Source organism: Chelmon rostratus, chromosome 9 (assembly GCF_017976325.1).
Source record: "Chelmon rostratus isolate fCheRos1 chromosome 9, fCheRos1.pri, whole genome shotgun sequence".
Lineage (NCBI taxonomy): Eukaryota > Metazoa > Chordata > Actinopteri > Chaetodontiformes > Chaetodontidae > Chelmon > Chelmon rostratus.
This window is the reverse complement of record NC_055666.1, coordinates 8706958-8729109: the sequence shown is the minus strand read 5'-3', so window position 1 is coordinate 8729109 and position 22152 is coordinate 8706958. Positions and strand designations below refer to the sequence as shown.

General features: G+C 47.8%; 1 protein-coding gene across 1 annotated transcript in view; it reads left to right on the top strand.

Annotated features, from left to right (window-relative positions):
* The first annotated feature begins 707 nt into the window (after positions 1 to 707).
* The window catches only part of efnb1 (ephrin-B1), a 57811-nt gene continuing 36366 nt past the window's right edge, over positions 708 to 22152 (top strand). Inside the window, exon 1 of the mRNA XM_041944263.1 lies at positions 708 to 1740. Coding sequence (XP_041800197.1) covers positions 1625 to 1740 — 116 coding nt within the window. The 5' untranslated portion in view covers positions 708 to 1624. The remainder of the gene's footprint in view (positions 1741 to 22152) is intronic.

Below are 22152 nucleotides of genomic sequence, written 5' to 3'. Positions count from 1 at the left end.
CAGTTCATTATCCCAAAAGGGGACAACTAGAAAGAGATCCAAAGAGACCATTAATCATCATTGCTTTCAAAGAGGAAAAAAGAAAGGACCAAAATAACAGACACTGTAATCCATACAGTGCATTCTAAAGATTTGTGCTGAATTACTGTATATATTTGGAGAAGTTTATAATAGTATTACACTGAAGTTATAGCCCAGTTATAAAGAGAAACTATTAGAAATTCGCTTATCCCATCCAACACAGGAATAATTAGAAATCCCCATGGAAAGATTTTGATGGGCCTTTATTATAAGAGCGTTATGGCATAAACGTTTATTGCGGGATCCGCAGGGACAAGCAGGTCCAGGACTTAAAGGGGCCAAACTTTTTCTCCTGTAAGCACTTTTACGCACGCTCCAGTAGCCTATCACGCTCGTTTTCCTCCCCAAAGCTTTCAGTATGACGAATAACTTCAAAGTCCATTTCAATTTGGGTCGATGGCTAGGGCCGAGGTGGCGCGGGTGGAGATGTGGGGGTCAACCCAATAACAGACACCCCCGAAACCCCCCCCTCCTCCCTCCATCCACCATCCACCCCTCCACGTCTCCATAAATGCCTTCGCTTCCTGCTTCCAAGTTCGGACAGAGCGCTGTGATTGGCCGCGGCTCGCACTGTGGGCTGTTCCCCCTGCGCTCCGCTCGGCTCGGGTTACAGTTGAGCTCGAGCTGCCGCACTCGCCGGAGCGCACGGAGTGTTGTAAGCGGTCGAAAAGAGAGACATGCACCGGCGTGGAAAGGTTGGCAAGTGGATTCGGAGCCAGCGAGCGGGCTGGTGAGCGGGTCTGATCTCCCCGCGGCACTTTTTTTGCGTCCGAGCGGCGGCAAACAAAGAGGAGACGGACAGTACATTTACGCAGCGGCCACGCAGCATGCCCGAGTTGGACTAGAGGCTACCCTGCCGGAGCGCAACACGCACGCGGAACGGCGCTGAGAGCCGGGGGGAATATTTACAATAGAAACTCAATTCCTTTGCGAGGAAGAATAGCAGGGGGCGGAGGAGGGAGAGATAACACTGGAATGAAGTGGAGCTCGGGATCCCCAGCGTGCTGCGGAGTTGTGACTGATGGATGAGTGTGGTCATCTGTAGGCTACATTCAGCGGCAGGTACAGACACCGTCAGGGGAGCGTTGACAAAGACGCGGCGCAGCGCTTCATCGGCAGCCGCATCGCCGAAACTGAGTCCCTGGAAACCGTGCGATCTGCGGGGTCCGTTTGATCGCACGTCAGATCGCATCGTCGAGTTGTCTCCGCAGAGTAAGAAGGTCGCGAGTGGCTGATTTTGTGTGAGTGTGTGCGTGCGTGTGTGTGTCTCAGCCACAGGTCAACCAGGACACTCGGGGGCTGCTCTCCTCCCAGATCCTATCGAAGAACCGGGGGCTTGTTCGTGCGGACAGTTCAGTCAAGGACACGGGGGCCTGGAGCAGATCTTAAGAAGTCGGACAGAAGGACATGTATCTGACATCGACCTCACATGCTCCCGACTGATCGTAGCTCACCTTCCCACCGGGCGAACCACGCATAAAGGCTGCCAGGCGCACCGTCCGACGCTCTGAGTTATCGGCTCACTGTCTGTACGTCTACCAGAATGGCGGGACTCGCTTGTTGGAAGTACTATCTCTGGATCTTTATTTTAATGTGCAGGTCGGCGTTACCTTCGGCGAAGTCGCTGGAGACTATCATTTGGAGCTCGCAGAATTCCAAGTAAGTCTCGTGTTTCATTTGTACAAGCATACCAAAGTCGCTGGGTGTGTGCGCAATGGAGGACTAAACATTACTGGAAAAGTTGCCATTGTGCGCAGGCTGGGTTAAATGTTCTGTTAAATGTAGCAATTATGTGAAAAAAGAACACAATTTATTTAGTTGTAATTGTCATTCCTGCGCCGCAGAGTTTTGTGTTGGTTTATTTCCCAGTGGGGAATTTCCCAACACCAAAGAAACACAGTAGGTACAGGCTTATACAATACACAGAAGGCCTCACTTAAAACGCAATAATAGACTGTTAATTATAGCAATTTATGACAGCATGACATCCACCTTTTTATTACCAGGCTGAGGGCAAAGTCTGCCTGGACACCTGAATCACGACTGGCTCGGAGTTGTGAGAGTTCGTCCGCTACTTCATCCCCACAATCGCTCGCGATTGATGTAATTAGCCGATTTGAGGCCGAGGAAGAACAGTGAGGGAAAGCGTGCCAAGTGTGTCAAGGTGTAGCCCAGCAATCGAGGATATTTCTCCTCTGCGGCTGCCTCAGGAGCCCTGAACGCGGGGGCCACTTGGCTGCTGAGAGGGCCACGCTGCGTCCCCACAGCTCTCCGCCGTTTGAGTTTAGTTTGCCCACACACACGCAAACACACGCGCAAAAGTGCGATAAGATGGTTTCACGTTTCAGACGAGCAAATGCTTGAAATGAATCGAAATTGCCTTAATTGTCCTGGCTTCCACGTCAAACCGGGGGCAAGTTTCTCAAAAGCAAGCAGCCGAAGCCAGACATTTTGTCTCAAAATTCATATTCCTCCCACCGAAACGAGCCGAGTGCGCCCAGACTGCTGATAATAAAATGCGCTCTGGCAACAATTAGCACCCACTTAGACTTGACTCCCACATTTGCATGATGTTGGAAAAGCATACATGAGGGGGAAATAAACTCAAAAAGGAAGAGTAACAAAAAAAAAAAAAAAAAAAGGCCTCTGCTGCGCGTCTGCGTGGCTGGAGCGGAGGAGCTGACCTTCATTTGAGCTCCCAGCACCGGGGGGAGACGGAGAGGAGCTCCACCAGCTTATAACTAGAACTTACTCATTCAACTGAATCCATGATTTATCCCCCAAATGTCAGATGTCATAGGAGCTCGTTGTGCAGTCAGTGAGTATGAATATTGCTGCCATGTTCAGTGGAGTGTGTGTTGCTATGTGTGTGTGCGTGTGTGCGTGTGTGTGTGTGTGTGGCCTGGTCCTAATGGTAAGACTACGGCCCATCAGCTTTTATTTGAGTATGGCTGCAGAGGTAGTGGAACAATGAGCGTCATCAGATAGAGATATTGCACACACACACACACACACACACACACACACACAGACACACACACACACACACACACATGCTATGCACAAAAACCCACACCTTGTGTCAGTCATGAGGAGACAAATAAAAAAAAGGAGGAGAAGGAGGAGGTGGAGGTGTGAGGGGGACATTTATTGATTGATGATGTCACCTGGAGGGAATGTCTTAGAAGGTTACCACGCTGGTTCAGGGATTGGAAGATCATTTCTCCATCTGTTTCTCCGCTCTGCTCCTTGTAAAATCCCCGCGCCGGCTGAATATTTCATAAAGTTCACAGTGGAACAATAATGCACTCCGCAAAGTGTTCTCTCAACCTAATTATCCCGCTCCTCTGCGCTTAGAAAACAATAGACAATTATCTTGCTGTGTGCAGGCTTTGCAATAACAAAAGACAAACCTGTTTTTCTTCTGAAATGTATCAGTCAGCAGCGGCGTCTGATAGCCAATAAAAAAGGAATACTTGTACAGCAATCAGCATCTGTCTTCACTGTTTGTTGTTTCAAGCTCCATCTCTCCGTCTTGGTCTATATTACTCCGTAGTGATAACAGAGGGAGGGAAGCCTATAGAAATGTACAGTACACTATCTGGTGACTTATCTAGATTTACGACGTCTTACTTCCTGTTCCCACTTTGGGGAGCGCTGCTGCCTCAGCTAATAAATTAATCTGGCCTGCTTGCACACTGTACCACATACACACAAAATATAACAATACCAGCGCCTCCCTGCAGGCCATGAGTTATGAGACAAAGTAGAGGAAACCAGCAGGTTTGGGCCACTGTGGTGTGTGTTTGTGTGTTTCCCCCCTCTTTATGTGCTTGTGTGTGCAGGCTTAGGCCCTCCGAGCGCTCCTGCTGTTATGGATTTCCATGTGAGGATGCTATCACTCCCGCTCCTGCATTATCAATAACTGGGGTTTGCTTAATTGATTTCCCCCCAGCATGCTTGAACAGGCAACATACATCATCGCCGTAGCGCCGTCTGGAAAGAAGAAGCAGAGAGATCCCTGAGTTTGGGTATTGCTGCGGGATGTATCAGACCTTTCTGATATTTAATTTGGGGCTGGATGAGTGAAATGGCGAGGGGTGGCGAGAGGGGGGAATTAGGTGGAGGAGCAGCCGTGCAGAAGGAGGCTGGATGTGTCAACGTCTCTGGTCGGTAAAGAACCGTCTAACATTTGATCAGAGCAAATCGGATTAGTTCTCATTTAGCTGAGTGGGATTACGGCAGAAAATGTCACTTTGTTATGACTGATCACGTCCCATCGGTTTGGCTGAAGCTAGCACAGCAATGCACAGGCATGCTACACACACACACACTCACCCACACACACACACACACACACACACACACACACTCACACTGTGCTCGGGAATGCTGCAGCGATGCCAATTTAATGATAATCTGACAAGGTTGCTGTGAGTGGCTCCTGCACGTCCTCTAACCCTCCTCCGCTAATATTTACCTCATGACCTGTAGCCACGGCAGCCAGTTTGCTGCAGCTCAGGAGGCAAACAAGACGATGGGAGAGGGACGGAAAACACGCTCGCTCACCTCTGAAAACAGACAGCGAGGAAACAGCCACGGGCGGGCCAGGAGTCGGCTGCTCCGATTTTGAACTCCTCGCATTTTCGATGAGGCTTGGAAACAGTTTGCAGGCATTTCTTGGCCTCGGTGTCGGTTTTGAAGCCCACAAAGGCACACAAAACAGCGTTGGAGAGAGAGGGGCCTTTGTGTCGATAAAAGTCAGCCACAGCCTGTGTAGCTGTGGGTCTTTACTTACTCATCTTATTTTGCTGTCCATTGACCTCAGCTGCCTGGCTTACAGTTTAACAGTTGGCTGGTTTGGTTTATTGCGTGCTTGCAGTGTTTGAAGGTTCAGCGAGTTTGATGATTAAGCTGGATTTGATTACCGCTGTGATATTTAGTGATATTTAGCAAACATGTTATTTTTTTTTCCGAAACAGACAAACAAAAGCATGTGTTATCATTTTTCAAGAGAAATAAAAGCTGTACTTTGAGATAATGAGGTGGCAAGTTTACTGTTTAATCTGTTCTCTAAACAACGTGGTTTTATGTGTATGTGCTATTAGCAGAGTATGCGCACAGAAGACCTAATTAAAGTTCAAGTTTTGTTTTTATAATTAGCTTTTTCAGGAAGATAATGGGGGGAAGAAATTGTTTTTCCTATAAGGTAATTAGGAAAAAACAAACGTCCGCTGTATCTTTGTTTTTCGAATCAGATACTATCAAAGCAGAATGCTTTAAAGGTTTGCCCTCGAAACAATGAGGAACCTTTGACTCCTGCGAGGCAGCGCTCAGAAAAGCTTTGCCTAGCTGACATTTAAATATAACGAGGATTCCAGTAGGAGGTTAAAAAAACAAACCGCAACTGCAAAACTCGAAACTGCCGCAACCTGTTGAACGGGGGCCGGACGAGGCTTCAGGACTAGACCAGAAACAGGATCTGCTTCCTCGCAAGGAGTCCGGCGAGCGCTCCCCTCTGCAGCTCGCTGCAGTGCGGGTCACCGCTGAGAGGGTCAGAGGCCTGTTTTTGTTTCTTCCCTGCCCCGCGCCCTGCTGCTTGCCCCCTCTACCCCTTGCGATGTACACCTTCTCTCTCCTTGCTTCCCCGAGTCCCCCCTTTCTCCCCCTTACCACTCTGATCGTGTTTCCCTCTGATAAAGATCTCATTACACACAGAGAGGACTTAGAGCCTGAGCCCCACTCAGAGAGAGGGCCAGCCAATAAGAAATACTTGTGGAAAGCAACTGGCCCATGGTGCTGTAAAGGCACCCTGTGTCTCACTGTAAGGACAGCTGCGTTTGCTTTCATGTGTGTGCACTTCTGTGTCCACATGTCTGTTGTTTCAGCGGTGTGTAGTGGCAGATTCTTCGTTCGGTTATCTACGTGAGGCACCTGGGCTCAGACAGGGGTTGCGGCGCTTTAGGTTATTCCAAAGAATTTTTTTTTTGCAGTTTTTCCGTCATGGTTTCCCTCCAGATGGACTCACTTTATCCGCTGGTGGTTTGGCTGCCACATCACTGAAAACTGATCATTCTGCTTTTTGTGTGTTATTGATGCATTCGTTTCTTTATATTCAAGCAGCGGTGCGCACGAAACCCTGTTTCCTTCCCCGGCGTGGGACAACTAGCATTTGCAACCAATTTTCAGCATTTAAAAAAAAAAATTCACACGCATGTACAAGTTCCCAACTGGCCCTCATGACCCGGAGTTGCAGTTCATGGACAGATTCACAACTGAGACAACAGCTGAATGCAATGAATCTGAAGAAGAAGAGCTCAAGATGTTAGTTCAGTTAATGAATCAGTTAGCTGATCAAAAACAAACAGCAGTGGTGCAATAGCAGTACACTGAGAGATATCACAGCGTTGAGAAACTGTTGATTGCTACACTAACTCAACAGACAGGAATGTCTCAGGTTTATCTTGGGAATTACAAACCTGACATATCAAGATACTTCACCACATTGATGCAACAGTCCTGTCATTAAAACCTAATCCAGCCAGAGGTGGATGCCACAGCAGACAAAGTTTTATTGTCTTGTGCTGTGTATTACCATATTGCACACGCCTACAACTGATTAAGCGCTTGTGCAAAAAAAGCCCGTCCTTCCAGCGTCTTAGATGTGAGAATTTCCCATGTGTCGGTTTTATACATAATGAATATCTTTGTGTTTTGGTTCAGTTCAGTTAAACAAAAAAAAAGTAATCATTAGTTGCAGCCCTAGAGCAGATAATGGATTTTGAGATCCGGGGTTTGGACCTGCTCTGCTGTCACACAGTTGTGACAGACATGGACCTTGAGTGTCTGTTTAGAGTCACAGACAACTCTGACAACGCTGTTGAAACTTTGTGCTACTCAGCATAATTGTTTTGGTAATAAAACCACATTAATTTAAGACCTGAGTGGGCCAAAACAAACACCAAGTACTGCATATGTGGTCTTTATTTTCTCCTGTAAATTCTAATCCAGTTACATTGTGAAATGAATTGCAACTCAATATGCGTTCTGTTAATTTTCACTCAATTTATGTGTTCATGCTGTAATTAAACACTAAGTCTCATATGAAAGGGACAAGTCTAAGCTTATGGAAGTGAATGAGTGCTTGAGAGTGCATGCCGGTGTGCCATTGTTCTTTGTCCAGCCACAGAGGAGCATTAAGGAAGTGTTAGAAGCGTGCCAGTGTGCCCCTGTGAAAGTGCTTAGGGCCGAGCGGTGGACGAGTGTGGAGTGGCTGAACAGTGGCTGCCTTACAGGCAGTTAGCGACCCGGCTTCATTAGACGGAGGCCTGGCTGGCAGCAACCAGGAAGTTCCCATCAGCTCCAGCTCTGCCAAGCAGAGGCACAGGCGCTGGTGCTGGAATGCTTCCCTTAAGATTTCTTCTCGTCGCCCCGCCTGCGCCTCAGCTGAATCAAGTGAAAATGGAAGGATGCAGAGCTACAGGAAGTGGGGAAAAAAGTTGGGCAAAGGCGGGGAAAAGTCTGCCTTTTGTTTGCCATCTTAGTTCTTTTACATAAGAGCAGTTGAAAATAAGGGGATTAAATAGGAGAGGAAAGGAAGCTGATGTAGAGCGTTGAAACGCGGCCCTGGGCTCAACCGCACATCCTTTCAGTCCGGCGCAGAGCTCCCAGATTACTTCCATGTGTCAGTGCGAGGGGGAAAGAGAGGGAGAAAAGAAGAAAGGGCGACAGGGAGAGAGAAGTTGAGCGATTGAAAAGCAAGCAGACTTGGATTGGTGGAGATCAGCGGCAGTGTTGGACAGTGGAACGGATCTGTGTGACAGCCATCTCTAAAACCATTACCCCTGCGGCTCCGACTCGGGAACTCGTAACCTCCTCCTCTGGACTGACCTCATAGACTTAACTCTTTCTCAGAGAACCCCTCTGTGCCGCGGAGGCAGACCTCATCAGACGCCAGGCCCAAACAGCGGGCAGGCAACCTTTACAGCCAGCTGAAATGCAAGTTCTTTAAGACGTCATGAGTTGTCACCGGCATACAGGCAGCAAGGGAGCTATTTTCCCCCAGTTTTGTGGCTCTAGAAAGACTTTTGTGGGGAGGTTTGAATTTAGTGTGCTAAGGCTTTGGGGAAGCGGATGAGGGATCAAACAGCGACAAAACGGGTGGGATAGGACTTGGAGTGCGTGTTTATGGACAAATAAAAATGTCAGCGTTTTGCTGAAAATTTGAGGTCGTTAAATTTTGAACGACCCTTCCTTCATTTCTTCAGCGCTGAAGAACAAAATTACAGAAAACTTTTTAAAAAGTTATTTTATTTTCCTGGAGCTTTCATCTGCAAAACTACAAAATTATAACAAAAATGTCTTAACTCAAGGTCCTCTTACCAGCTTTGTTCATATTTTATACAAACTTGAGCTTTAAACCACATCAACAAAATTACGAAAAAATATATGTAATGCTAGCTAACTTACTAGCTTTAGCAGTAATTTTGCTAGCTTTAAAAAATAAATAAATAAATAAATAACGAAACAAAAAAACCCCATCAAGGTTGATTTACTGGTTTTAAAGGTAATGTTTTTTGTCTTCTCGTAAAGCAAACTCTATCTGCTGAGGAAGACCATGACAAGCTCTGAAAAAGTTAAGTAAGACAACCTTGAGCTCATTTTTTTTTTTTTTTTTTTGGTGAAGCTTGTGTCAAACTTTCCAGGAAAGTATTCTTTTATTTTTGAATTTTATATCACTCAAGATTAATACAATACAATACAATATAATACAAGATAAAGTGGGGGTTGCTGAATCTCTTACCTGGAACCAGAGTGAGCTTCACTTCTGTAACAGGTAATATTTTAGAGAGCGGATGAAGCATGACCATACCCAACCGGCTCTGAACATATCATTAATGATCATCATGGAGCTCTTTGTTCACTGTTATGAGTACACTAATGGAGTGACAGTGTAATTGAATGGAGTGGTAGGATAATAGAATGATAGAATGATAAAGTAATGGAATAGTGTGGTAGCGGCCCCCTTTTCCCAGGGGATGCCCCCGTAAGTGTGTCAGCATGGCAGATGGGCGGTCTGTAACAACCCCCCTCCCCCATGTTAATTATAAAGCATCATAATCCATCTATGGCATACAGAGGCAGGACATGGAGACTATTAGGGGGAGCATGGAAATGGCACAGTGTATAATCCTCAGGACTTTACCACTATTAGGCTCCCCAGGCATCGAGCAAAAACCACTCATTTCTCCAGTAATCTTGTTTCAGCGCTCCCTTTCTTGCTCCGTGTGTGTGTCTCTGTACATGTGTGTCCCAAATTTTCAGACGTTAACTGGAACTTTGATTTATCTTTGTTTTTTTTTTTTTGTTTTTGTTTTCCTACTTCATCGTTTTCTTTCCCACCATGCCCACAGGCAAGACAGACAGCCCAAAAAGCTTTCGAAATTTGTGTGTGTGTTTGTGTGTGAGTGTGTGTGTGTGTGTGTATGTGTGTGTGTGTGTGAGTGAGTGTGTATGCGTGCCTCCGTTAACCCATTCTGCCAAGTCTTGGCTCAGCCTTTTCTAAGCAAACTCCCAGCGTGATCCCGGTCCCCCTTGTGCTGGTGAGAGGAGTTGGAAGAAAAGGCCTGTGGGACTCCCGCTGCTCCCAGGCCCAGTCCCGGCCCCTCCGCCCACGAGGGCCGGGCCTGGGATTTGCTGCGCGCCGGGGCTCTGTGTGGCAGCTGTGACTGACGCTTCAATCGCCTCTCCCTGGGACACCCCAGCGCAACCCTGCATTCCCTTTCACACCTCGGAAACGGGGGGAAAAAGACAATTACACACATATTCAGCAACCTCCCTCTCCCGGTCTTTCCACAATCCTGCATCCCTGATGTACGCCCATTTACCAGATCTACAAAAAACATTTCTAAAGTTTCTGTGTTTTGCAAATAAGCCCTCCTTTTAAACAACTTGCAAATTAGTTTAGATGTCTGGACAGCCTGTCCGCAATTTGATTATGTATTTAAAGTTGCTCTTGTTTATTTAATATTTTTCCGAGTTGTCCTCTCCCTGAGTAAACAGTTTAACTCAGCTATTTCCTTTGCGTTTCCCTTGATATTTAGAAAATGTAAGTAATGGAAAAAGATTTGAGCCTAAAAGTGGAGTTAATGCTATCATGTATGGATTGTCAGTAAATTGAGTTTGTCTCTGGGCTATTGGAGCAGGGAGTCGTAAGCCAGCGGGATTTAAGTCTCTTAATTGAATTATTTTGATTGCTGACTTGATTGATGGAGTCAGATGTGCAGCGTTTTCCATGAGTTTTTGTCTGACTAATTCTTCTTCCAATAGAGCCGTACCAGACAGATACAATAGGAACCTGCAATCAATCACAACTGCAACCCCGAGCATTTTGTTTTGAGAGGAATGTGCCTGCCATCAGGTCCGAGTTCCACAAGCCATCCAGACAACGTAAAACCAACAATGACATCAGATAGTAGAGCACTCTAAAGTCTAATCTTCCCATAATGCCATGCTAAACCCCACAGAGACCCACGGCAGGGAGAAAGGCTTTTTTATGCCCCAGCGCTGCTCCTCCTCCCATGGCCTCTGGCTCTCTGTGACTGTGTGTGTGTGTGTGTGTGTGTGTGTGTGTCAATGCATGTTGGGAAGAGAAAAAGAATTCAAGAGTGAATGGAGATGTCACTGTCAGACTCTGGCCTCCACATGAATCCGCTCCAGAATGGCCATATTGGCAGCTTGTGTGTGTGTGTGTTTGTGTGTGTGTGAGTGTTGAGTGAGAGAGCCGGTCGGGGGTCTGCCGTTTCCCCTCCACGGCGAGTTCTTACGGCCGTGATTGGAGCACAGCAGGACGCAGGTCTATATTTCATCCCATTCATATGAGGGAGGCCGTTTCATCTCCCACACACATGTTTCCCATCAGATGTGTGTTTATTCTCCCCCATGATGTGCTTTGCCATGGAAGCCTCTCATCTCTCCAATATTGGAAATAGGAGTGAAGGTCTGCTAAAGCAAACACAATATCCCAAACCCTCTCCGCTCGCTTTATTATGAACTATGCAGAGAGTAAGACCGTAGGCACTGCGTTGACTCGATTTAATGAGTAACTGTGGTAGTTTTTCCTCTCATGGCCTTGTAATATAATATTTCACACTGTGATTTTAACTCCCTAATCTTAATGTGTGGCACTCTTTCTGTGCTCTGCTGTGTCGTCTTCCATTTTCCCCCTGCACTGAAAACTTTGACTACTTTTAGCTATTCTCCTCATCTGTCTCCCAAGCCCCCCGCTGTGAAACATGACAGCCCAAACCTCCACCACATCACTCCTCTCCTCTCCGAGATGAAAGCTTTTCTTTGCAGACAAACCTCTGTGAGTCCTTTCTGCACGCCGGGGCCCGGCCTGCGTCGCTGCTTTTAGTAGCTCTGTTTGCTGCATTTTCTGATTTATTTATACAATTTCTGATTGTAGCACCTCGTGCATGTCAAGAATCTCGAAGTCGGACCCTCGCATGCGCATTATGCGGGCCGAGTAAAATTCGTATTTGAAATATACATGAATGCATGAATATATTTATTGTCGAGACGCCCCTGTGCATCCGGGAGAGTCTCATTTCCTGTAGTGGCCCTGCTCTGGAATGGAGTGGCGTGATCCTTGAAGGCGCCCCACATGCCACCACCGAATAGAGCCGCCTGGTGCACCTCTCACACAATGGAATGGTGGAGGGAAGGGAAATGATTTGGCTTCTATTCGAGGGGCTGGAGCAGTCGCTTCAAAGCAGTGTGCCTGGCTGAGGCTTTAACCGGCCTTCTCTCTGCATTAGATGTGCGTCCTGTGATGAGCCTTTGAAGGGTGCGGGCAGCTCTGGCTGGGAGATTGCGATTGCATTGCATGGGTTTTGGGGTTCGGGCCTTGCAGAGAGACTTGCAAGTCGCTGGCTTCGACAGGAACGCGGTGCTCTGCTCGGCGTTGTTTAAGTAGGCCGGACAGAAAAGTGTTGACCCGAAAGCCGCAACGTGTCGAGGGAGCGGCGGCTGTGTCACGGCCGGCTGCACACACGCACGTATGTGTGTATATATATCACCGTGGAAGGTGGCGTGGACTTGTGCGTGCGCACTAGCTCAGGAGTCAGCTGTGGTCGGCTTGTGCAGATTAAGGTTTGAGTGTGCATTACAGATGGCGGTAATAATGATCAGATAGCCCTTGTAATGGAGACGGCCCAGTTCGTAATGGCTTCCTAAAACAACACATGGAGCGTCTTTACGAGGCCACAATCCACCCGGTTATCACAGAGCAAACTGTGTGAATGAGAATAGCATCATGTCAAACAAGCTATTTATTAGCACGCACATCACACACACACACACACTTTTCATTTTAATACCGACAGCCTGCATCTTGCCTGCGCTCTGCTTGTTAAAGTCGAGCGTTATCAGAGGAGACACAGACTCCCGCTACACCAGTTAGGCCGTCCTCCCCTTTTACATCCACTGTTAATGAGCCTAATGATGTGTGTCTCCACGATTGCATCAGTCAATATGCTGTTCAATATGGGTTTTAGAAACCCACTGACAACTTAAGCATGTCCGCCTGGATAAGATCTCCCATCCAAGGGAGGAAAGAAAGAGCAACTAATTTGTCTTGGATTGGATGGGACATGTGTAGCTGTCTTTTACAATCATGAGCCGAGATTGTAAGCAGAGAATAGGCTTGTCACTCAAGTTCTCTGATAAGGAGCTGCTTTTAAGACACGGAAGGCAGCTGTGTATTAAAAACACCGTGTCCTAGTTAGAACAGCGCCCGGCGCTCTCTTATATGGAGATCTGTTGTTTTGTTTGGTGTAGAGACTTCTCAGCCTTTTTTGTTCTTTCTGTTGTGTTCCTTTCAGATTTCAGTGCGGATTTCGTTTCTGTTAAGTTTTTATTTGTCAGAAGGGGTTTAGTTGGCGTTTTATTTCAGTTTATGTCAGGAGGTGTTTAGTATGCTAGAGACCAGGGACATTAGTTTTATGCTTTCCGTAGAAGGTTACTAGTCTCTGTATGGTGATTACAGATGTGCCTTTTTTTATTTCTTCTGTGCTTTTTTCCCACTGCATTTGGCTCATTATTTTAAGTCACATTAGTTAGTGCAGCTTTCGGCACACGTACCTAAGATAGTATTTTTTGCCTTTAGTTTGCTGTGCCAATGTTGGTTTCTTCCCTCGGTGACAAAAAGCGCAGACAGAGACCCCTGAGACGCCGATAAAAGCTGCTTCTTTTATAAACCACGCAGCATTTGATTGATCTCTCTCGTGGTCTTGATCCCAGGGCTTGGCTGATTAAACCTATCCATCAGCTTCTCTTATCAGCGCCCTAACAGATCGACTGCAGGACACTGAACTGAAACCGGCGTATTGTTGTTACACAGAAAAAGTCAAAGGCTAAGGACGGGGAGGGGAGAGGTTTACCAGAACTCCTCTCTTCAAGGCCTTGTGAACAAAGCAAAAAAAAAAAGAAGAGGAAAAAATGTTGTTTTAAAGAAATCACTCCCGTCGAAGCCGCTTTTGAGAAATATCTGTCATGTTATTGTCATGAGTGCGCTGCACACACACTTTTTTGTTGCTCATATTGGAATAACCTCTAAACGGGGTCGAACAGTGGCATTGCAGATTGTGAAGAGAGTGTTTCCCCTCAAGTGGGAAATCATAAAGTAATGTTTCCTGTCCGCACGGTGTCAGCCCCCCACTAGTGATGTGACCCTGCCTCCGGTCCCAGCTCACGCAGACATCAGCCAGATAATGACATCTCTTTCACTGACAGGCTGTCATTCACATGCCTCTGCGAGTGCCCCGGCACACACACACACACACACGGTCGTACGCATGCAGGCGTGCTCTCGTGCTCGCTCGCGAAACGAGGGCAGACGAGCACGGCTGCCGTTATGAATCATCTGAATGATTTGCAAGTCAAATAGCCAGTTTCGTAAGATGTGCCTGTTATTTTCTGAAATAAATTTGAGTTTCTCATCTTCCGGGTGACTGTTAAAGCAAATACATCAAGGCGACTAAAACGTGGATGATTGCGTGTCACTTTGCTCTCATTTATCTGCAAGCATCTATTACCATCATGTTGTCAAGTCAATGAAAACAGCACCGGAAAAGCCAACAGATGGGCTTTTATAATTCACAGATGTATGATTTTGGGACAGTTTGTTAAAGATAAACTTTTGAAAAAAAAATCTTTTAGCTTATCTTAAACTTCTTAAATTACATTTATTCATGATTCTTAACATCCGGAAAACAAGCTCCTTCACTTAGTTCAACATAAACACAGACTTTTATGGCGGATAACGATCACCACGCAGCCTGCGTGCGCCGGTTTATCGTCACTTTACAGCATGTCAGAATCAGATAGTCAGGAGTTTGCAACTTGCTTCCTTATCAAGAAACAATCAGCCGAAGTTTACATAGTGTGAATTTCATGTTGAAAGAAGATGGTTTATTGAAATCCGGTTGCAACATGCCCTGCAGAAGCAGGTGTGGACCTGCTCGCTAGCCTACTTGCCACTAGTGATTTGGGGGGGAGGGGGGTGTGAATGCTCCCCAAATGCTAGGCGGGAGAAGTTGCCTGCGTGGCGCGTTCATTAACCTGGTATCTAGCTAATCTCCTGGCTAATTCATTTAGTCCTCTGAGCACTCCTGTGTATTAATATCCTCTCTGTGCTGCCGCTCATGGGATGCAGTAGGAGCGTAGCCATGGCGATGATTGTGTCATTATTTTGCAGTCAGATGAGTGATATCCCAGAGGGCTGTAGCTGGGTTGTCCAGGCCGGTTGAGAGGGACTGATTAGAATTGCAAATGGCCGCCAAGTGTTGTGTTTATTGTGTGTCTCAATATTGGAGACAATCAGGCGAATCAAAGCCCTCAGCTGGAGAGATGGGACTGAGGCACGGTGGGCCTCTCTGGTTGGCACCATGTCCTCAGCGCTTGCACAGCGCTTCCTCCCCCCCTCTCTTTCTTCTCCGCTCTGTTGCCCTCTCCCTCGGCCGACGTGGCCGTGTGTATAGGTCCTGAAGTACGTGGACACAGCTGGAGAAAGAGAAGCGGAGACAGAAAGAGCCTCTAAATCTAGTGCACTCAATCATCTGTAGTGTGGCGGCCCGCTCACGCACAGCTGAGAAATATTAAACACGCTTTATGATAATGAAAGCGCTGGCAACAGACATAAATATCAGAGGCAAAGTGCTGAAGGATTAAAATGTCTTGTACGTTTGCTCATAACACAAATTTGTCATTGATTTCATGGCTTCCTGAATCGTTAGAGACAGAATTATCAGCTTTTCATCAGCGGAATTTCTTTTTTTTCCCTCTCTCTCCCTCTCTCCAAGGCCTGTCTGTGATGAGGAACATTCAGGAACATTCGGATATCTGCATGCAGCTCTGGTGTCAGGCCCCGCAAATGAAATCTGTTGGCCCTTGTCATTGCTTGGTGGCAGCCTGTGGCGCAAAGTGCTCTAAACATACATTTTATCCGCAAATCACTTGTGAACTGTTCTTCCTCGACCATTACCCCATTATTGAATCACTGTTTGCACAAGAATCCGTCTGAAAGCCATCCAGCGCTGTTGTGCGAGACAGGAAGCCGGTGTTTTAGCTCGCCGTGTAATTCGCTCTGTCAGTTGCACACAGAGAGGCCTATCTTCTCTTGTTTCGCTACTGTTGGCTTTTAAAGAATGTGCGTGTGCATAATGCATACGCACATGCACGAGTGTGTGCGTGCGTGCATGTCCATGCATATGTCCCTGCTCGAGCACAGGATAATTCCTCAGGTCATACATGCTCCCCCATATAGCGCCGCATGACCAGTCACAACAGGCATGTGTGAGGCCCAGGTGCAGGCATGCACAGTGAGCATCCATCGCTACAGGGAAATGACTGTTAAAGCGGAGTTTTATTGCGCCACACACGTTCTCTCATGCTCTCGCGGCTCTAGGCTAAATGGAAAGCTAAGTTAAGAGGAATGTGCGCTCCCACTCCGCGGAAGTCCCTTAGATTTACTGTGAGCCTTTGCAGCGACTTGTGAATGAAGGCAAGGCCAGCAGCCATCAGAGGACCCGCATGTCTGAAATGATATGATCAAGAGTCACAGCCTTGAAAGGCAACAGTCAGTGCATGTGAGAAGCTGCAGCTCTCGACCTGTTTAGACAGCCATGTGTGCCGTTGAGCTTGACAAGCAGTTGATGAGAGATCCTCACAATTTGTGTGTGTGTGTGTGTGTGCGTGCGTGTGAGGAGCAGAAAGAGAATGCTTGAGAGGGCGGGTGCGCGTCAAATCGCCGACGTGGCTGTTTGCGAGTGTGTGAAACCAAGGAGAGGGTTCATGAGGTGACATCTCGTCAGCTGTTTGACTTTCCCAGTTTCCCAGGGAAGCAGTTTCAAGAACAATGCAGAAGAAAAACCACCAACCACCGACAATTGAAATGCCACAAAAAAAAAAGAAAAGAAGCGCCGCTGTTTGTTGGCGACTGAATTATTGCCGTTGCTCGAGATTGGAGACAGGGGAAATGTGTGAGTGACTGCACTGTGCTTGTAGCAGACACATATCACCTACCGGACTCCTCTACCCATCCATCTCCCGGCGCTCCTCACAATAGCAGGAATACATTAAAAAAGAGTGAGTCAGGAGGGAAGGGGACGCAAGATAAATATTGTGTTAGTATTTTCCCGCCCTCTCCCTTGCAATTGTCTCTCACGTTGACAGATGAACAATGAAAGTATTTTGAACTTTGCTGCGTGCTATCTTTTACTTCTGGGTTCAGAGCCGCGCTGTCAGAGCCAGACGTGCCGTGGCAGGGATTGATTGATTCGCTTTCTGCGCGCCATGTCTTCCCTTTGTTCCTCCAGGACGCCTTTGGTTTCTCTCCAGACTCTCTGTGGCTGTGTCATATTAGCACCTGTTAACAACACACACACGCTCATAAAATATCAATTCGGCTCCCACTTGATCATAAAGCGTTGCCATAAAACTCAAACTGGAAGCAGGTCATTCTGTAAAGTCTGACACACCTCGGACTTTCTCACGACGTGCTTGAGTAATGAATATCCTTTCAGTGATCGACATCTTATTATCACTGTTCTAATGTTTTTGACATTTTGGGAAATGCACTTATCAGCTTTCTTGCCGGGAGTGGATACCGCTAAACATCAAGCAGTCAGTTAGCTTAGCTCAGCTTAAAGCCTGGAAGCAGGGGCAAAGGGCTAGCCTGGCTCCGTCCAAAAGCAACAAGCTGGACTAAAACAAACTAAAAAATGAGACATGGCGGCGTTCAGGGCGGTGCTGCTCAGCTTTTGTTACCTTCCTGCAGAGCCAGCCTTGTTTTTGTTTTAGTCCTTGTGCTAAGCTAAGCTGCTGCTGGCTCCAGCTTCGTATTTGCCGTACAGATACGAGGGTGGTATCAATCTTCTCAATCACTCCAGGCAAGAAAGCAAATAAGCAAGCATATTTCCCAAAATGTTGAAGGGGAAAAACCTCATTAGTAATGGGTGTCAGGTTTGTTTGGGAGATGTCTTGTGGCTGATCGCTCGCTGATTTGATTCCCAGATGTGTCGGTGCCATAATACTGCTGAGCAGGGCAACCGAGCCCCCCCCCCGGCTGAAAGCCGACTCACTGCGAGCACGGGTTGGACAAATTAGCTAAGTTTAGCTCCAAACAGTAGACTGACTCTAATCCTCCATGAGCTTTTCACTTTTGCTTCATTATTCAGTCTAAACTGTGATCCCTCGAGTAATTTTTAACCACGCTGAGATAGGAGGGCAATTGTTAAAAATTGAATTTAACCATGCTCTGTCTAAGCTGAATTTAAATAACTAATGTATAATATGGAGCGGTTGTGTGTGTGTGTGTGTGTTGATTGAGTAGCAACATTAAAGTGCTGTTTTTTTTTTCCTGGGAAATGCTTTCTGAGAGCTTATCGATGGTTTTGGAGATACAGAGCAGAAAATGGCTGCTGGTTAACAACCCGGGCAAGCTGCGTGGGTTTGATAATGGTTATGATTCTTTTCCTCTCTAGTTTCTCCTTCGCTCCCCCACGTGGGAATGAAACACAATCGGCTGAGTGTGAGAGATGCTTTTGTTCGTCTGGGAGGTTCTCCTGCCTTCTCGCCTCCTGCTCTGCTCGGCACTGATTACAACCTTGCATCCTGGTCCAGCTCTTGACTCTCTGCTCTGCAGCTCTTAGTCCTGGGGGATTCCTCTCTCTCTCTCTACGACTGTCCAGCCCCCCCACCACACACACACACACACGCACGCACCAACTCTGGCACATTCGGGGGAGTCTGGCAGGGTAACACACACACACCGTCACCCACTCAGGCACGTATGGGCACACGTATATCTGCACACACGCAGTCGCACAAACACACTCACACATACAGTGGGGTTCGGGCCAGGCGGGTTTGGCAGCGACCGTAGACTGGGCCTGTGGAGAGATCTTTACGGAGCATGCAGAGCCCATCTGTGGCTGCTCCTCAGTGATGGGAGGCAGCTGGTTGTGTGTGTGTGTGTGAGTTTGCGTGCGTGTGTGTGTGTGTGTTGAGTCGTGGCGTGTGTTTGGGTCACAGAACAACCCCAGAATGAGGCTAAACTCAAGCTGAAACTGACCCAAGCGCTCTCATCTAGCTGAGCCAACTCTCCTCTTCTCTCCTCTCCTCTCCTCACCCCCCCCCCCCGCCCCCCCAGCCCTCCAGCTGGAAGAGCTCAGTCCCTGGGCTCCGGGATGAATAAGTGGAGACGCAGAGTGCAACAGTCTGGGCCTTCTCTTGCTGTCAGTGATACCGTGGATGACGTTCAATCACAACCGCATACACCCATGCTCGCTTAACTCCCCTGCTCTTAGAGAGGGATGGGCTCAGCACTGACAGAAACCACAGAGGCCATAAGAAGAAACAGATTATGCTCTTTCTCCTCCCTAATGACTTCTGACACTCCTCGCGCTCAGCAGTCCTCTTCAGCCTGTTCGTCCAGTAACAACGTCCACTTCTGTCCTCCTTGCGGCAAAGGCCATCTGGGCGTCATCTTGTTATCTCGTTACGGCGGCCGGCGGTGTGATGCTAGCCCCTCATGTGACAGCGATCCGGGGCAAGCACACCGAGCTCGTTTGGTGAACACGAGGGGAGTGTGTGTCGGCCCGCTCTCGCGTCCGTGTGTGTTAGAACTCGCCCGTGTGTGCCGTTATGAGTCACGCTGAATCTGATTTGCTCTGCATGCCAGCCTGTTGACTGGGCCGACTGAGGCTAGTGTGTGTTTGTCTGTGAGAGAGAGAGGGTGTCGGCGTTCACACGTACAAAAGCAGTTCTCCGCGGGGTGGGATTCAGGATATTCTGTCTGTCTTTTTTCCCTCTGACATCTTCATTTGTGTCCCTCTAATGGGGACAGCGCAGAGGGAAAATACAGAGCCTCCTGCTTTCCAGCAAGTCGCCGCTGCCAAGTCTGGAGTTTAAATGCAACTTGGATTGAGTTTACAGTTTGTCCAATACCACTACCCGTTGGCGAGTTTGTCCTGCTTTTCTATAATAAGGGTCAAATCCTTCCTGCTTTGCTAAACAATTCTGGAGCCAGATGGGCCTTGTTTTGCTTAATTTCAGGATCCTTGTGTGTCTCAATGTGTGTGTGTGTGGCCTGCACCAGCATTGAGGTGACTTGTTTACCGTGTTTGACATGTGAGGAAACCGGTGTGTGTACACTGCGGGGCGTGTGTTTATGTGTGTGTGTTTACAGTCAGGCCTCCCGAAGAACATCTTCCCCTGCAACGGCCTGACAGAAGCCCGCTATGTATACAAGCGCTCGGGCTGAGCCCCGGGCTACGAGGGCAGGCCTTCGGCCAGCTCCCCTTCCCACGCCGTCCCTTCAGACGCTAGAGGGAGACGGTTCAAACTGGATAGGAACTGAGACCTGTTAGCCAGATAACGGACATTTCACGTGACGTGACGGTATTATAGATGTGGCAAATTTCTCTGGGGCCCTACAAACACACTGACAGTGTGATGATATGTGCCTTTTTTCCCCAAGTATGAAACGATCACACTGTGTCAACAGCGCTGCATGGATCTTAACCACACATCAAGAGGGAAGCCATTTCAGAAGCTGCTGTTTGAATGTTTCCATTGTGAGGCGCAGCGAGCATGTGGCTCTATCTTGATGGATCTGAAAGTGGTTTAAGGCTGAAACAGTCTCTGCTAGAAGACAATTATTTAATATTGATTGACTTGAATGAGAACAGGATGCGTTTGTACCCTGCGATTAGGCAAAACGCAGACTGCCTCGGGCAAGTGAATCAGCTTTAAACCCCCGTCGCTATGTATATTACACAAGAGCTCAGCTACAATACTTTTTGCATAACGCAGCTTTGTGTTCTTAACCGACTTAAGTGTAGCCGCTGTCACGTGGGTGAATTACAGTAATGTTTCACGAGAAGCCGTAAAATCTCCCCAAACCGTAAGCCTGTGGAATATGGACGAAAGGGAATGTGGCTGCCGTACGGAAAGTGTCATCCGTAATAATAGGGGGGAAGCAGCCACGCTGATTTTGTGGATAATGTAAAAGAGAAATGATAATTGGTGAGGGAACGCTTTTCCTGGCGTGATAATTACCACGCTGCGAGCGAGGGGAATAGAGTACCTGTTGTGGTGGTGATTGTGTGTGGAGTGTGTGTATGCGTGTTTGTGTTTGCGTGACGCACTCGTGTGCTTTAAAGGTCAGGGAGAAAAAAGCGGCACGCTGAGTTTTGGGCTGCAGAGAGGAAGAGGAAGATGTCGCACCTGCGCCTGGGCTGTTGCTAGTAAAGATGGATTGCGTGTGGATTGATATACGTGCAAGAGGATAATTGATTTTAATTGACATGTATGGCATGTTCATGCTGCTGCTCGGGAGGAACAAATCAATTTGACAGCGCTCTGCTGATATGAGCCGTTTCTGCCTCTTTCTCTCACAGTTCCTGTGTCTCGGGTCCATTCATTCGCTGGCTGAGGCTGCCTGCCAGTGCTATGCTCGGGGCAGAGGCCTGAGTTGACTGGACGGGGGTGGAGAACGGGGGGAGGGCTGGTTTGAGGCTCTGTAAGGGGCTTTGAGTGGGCCTTCGTGTAGGCGGCGTTTTATATGAAAGTTGGTGAGGGCAGGGCGCTTGAATAGGGGCGGCTGGGAAGTTGGGCTGGGAAGGTCCAGGATGCACCCCACAGTGCTTTTGTGTGCTCTCACATCCGCGTGTGTGTATGGGGAGGTGGTGGTGGTGCTGGTGGTGGTGAGGGGGTGTAGCATATGTGAGATCATGTGCTCATATTCACCAGTGGAATGTAAAAAGAGCGAGGAGGGGGCTCTCCGCTCTCCTCTGCTTCGTTGTTTTCTGTTCTCTCTCTCCGCTGTGCTGCAGTGTAGGTCTGTTTGTATAAGCTCTTTACAGGATTGAGCACGCCGTGGAGCCATCCAGATGAAACAAAACCAACCTCATTTGGTTGTTTTGAAAATGATTCTCTTTATTTTGCTTGGTTCGGGCAGATCCACCTCGTCTGACATGAGGGGAATAAAGGCTCTCTCGCGTTCAGGGTCATTTCCCAGAAACATCGTTTGTATCTGCACGGCTCTTCCTCTGTGCGCCCGAGCTCCTTTCATCAACAGGTCTTATAAAGTCTCCAGACAACATGAATGAAAGATGCAATTCAACCTCCCTTTTCCCCCCTTTTTTCCCTTTCGACCTCCTCAAAAGTACAATAATCTTCAGTCACTCGTCTCCTCCTCTCCATTGCGTGGCTGTGTGTAGCACCGGAGTGGCGCTGATTAAGCCAACAGAGAGACAAACGGGAGACAAAGTCCCAGCCCACCAGTTTAGTTTCACATCCTGGACTGGAGCTGGGCCGCAGCTTGCCAAGTGGAGGGCTTTTAAACTGGGCTAAACACTAATTGCTGCCCTATTTCTTTTATGTTGCTTCTTTCCCATCTGCGATGGTGCTTCCAGACCTCCACAGCAGCCAGAGCCTCATTATAGCAGACAGTTAACAAAGGCTGGGAAACAGAAGCGGAGAATTCACTTAGGATAGCTATCTAAC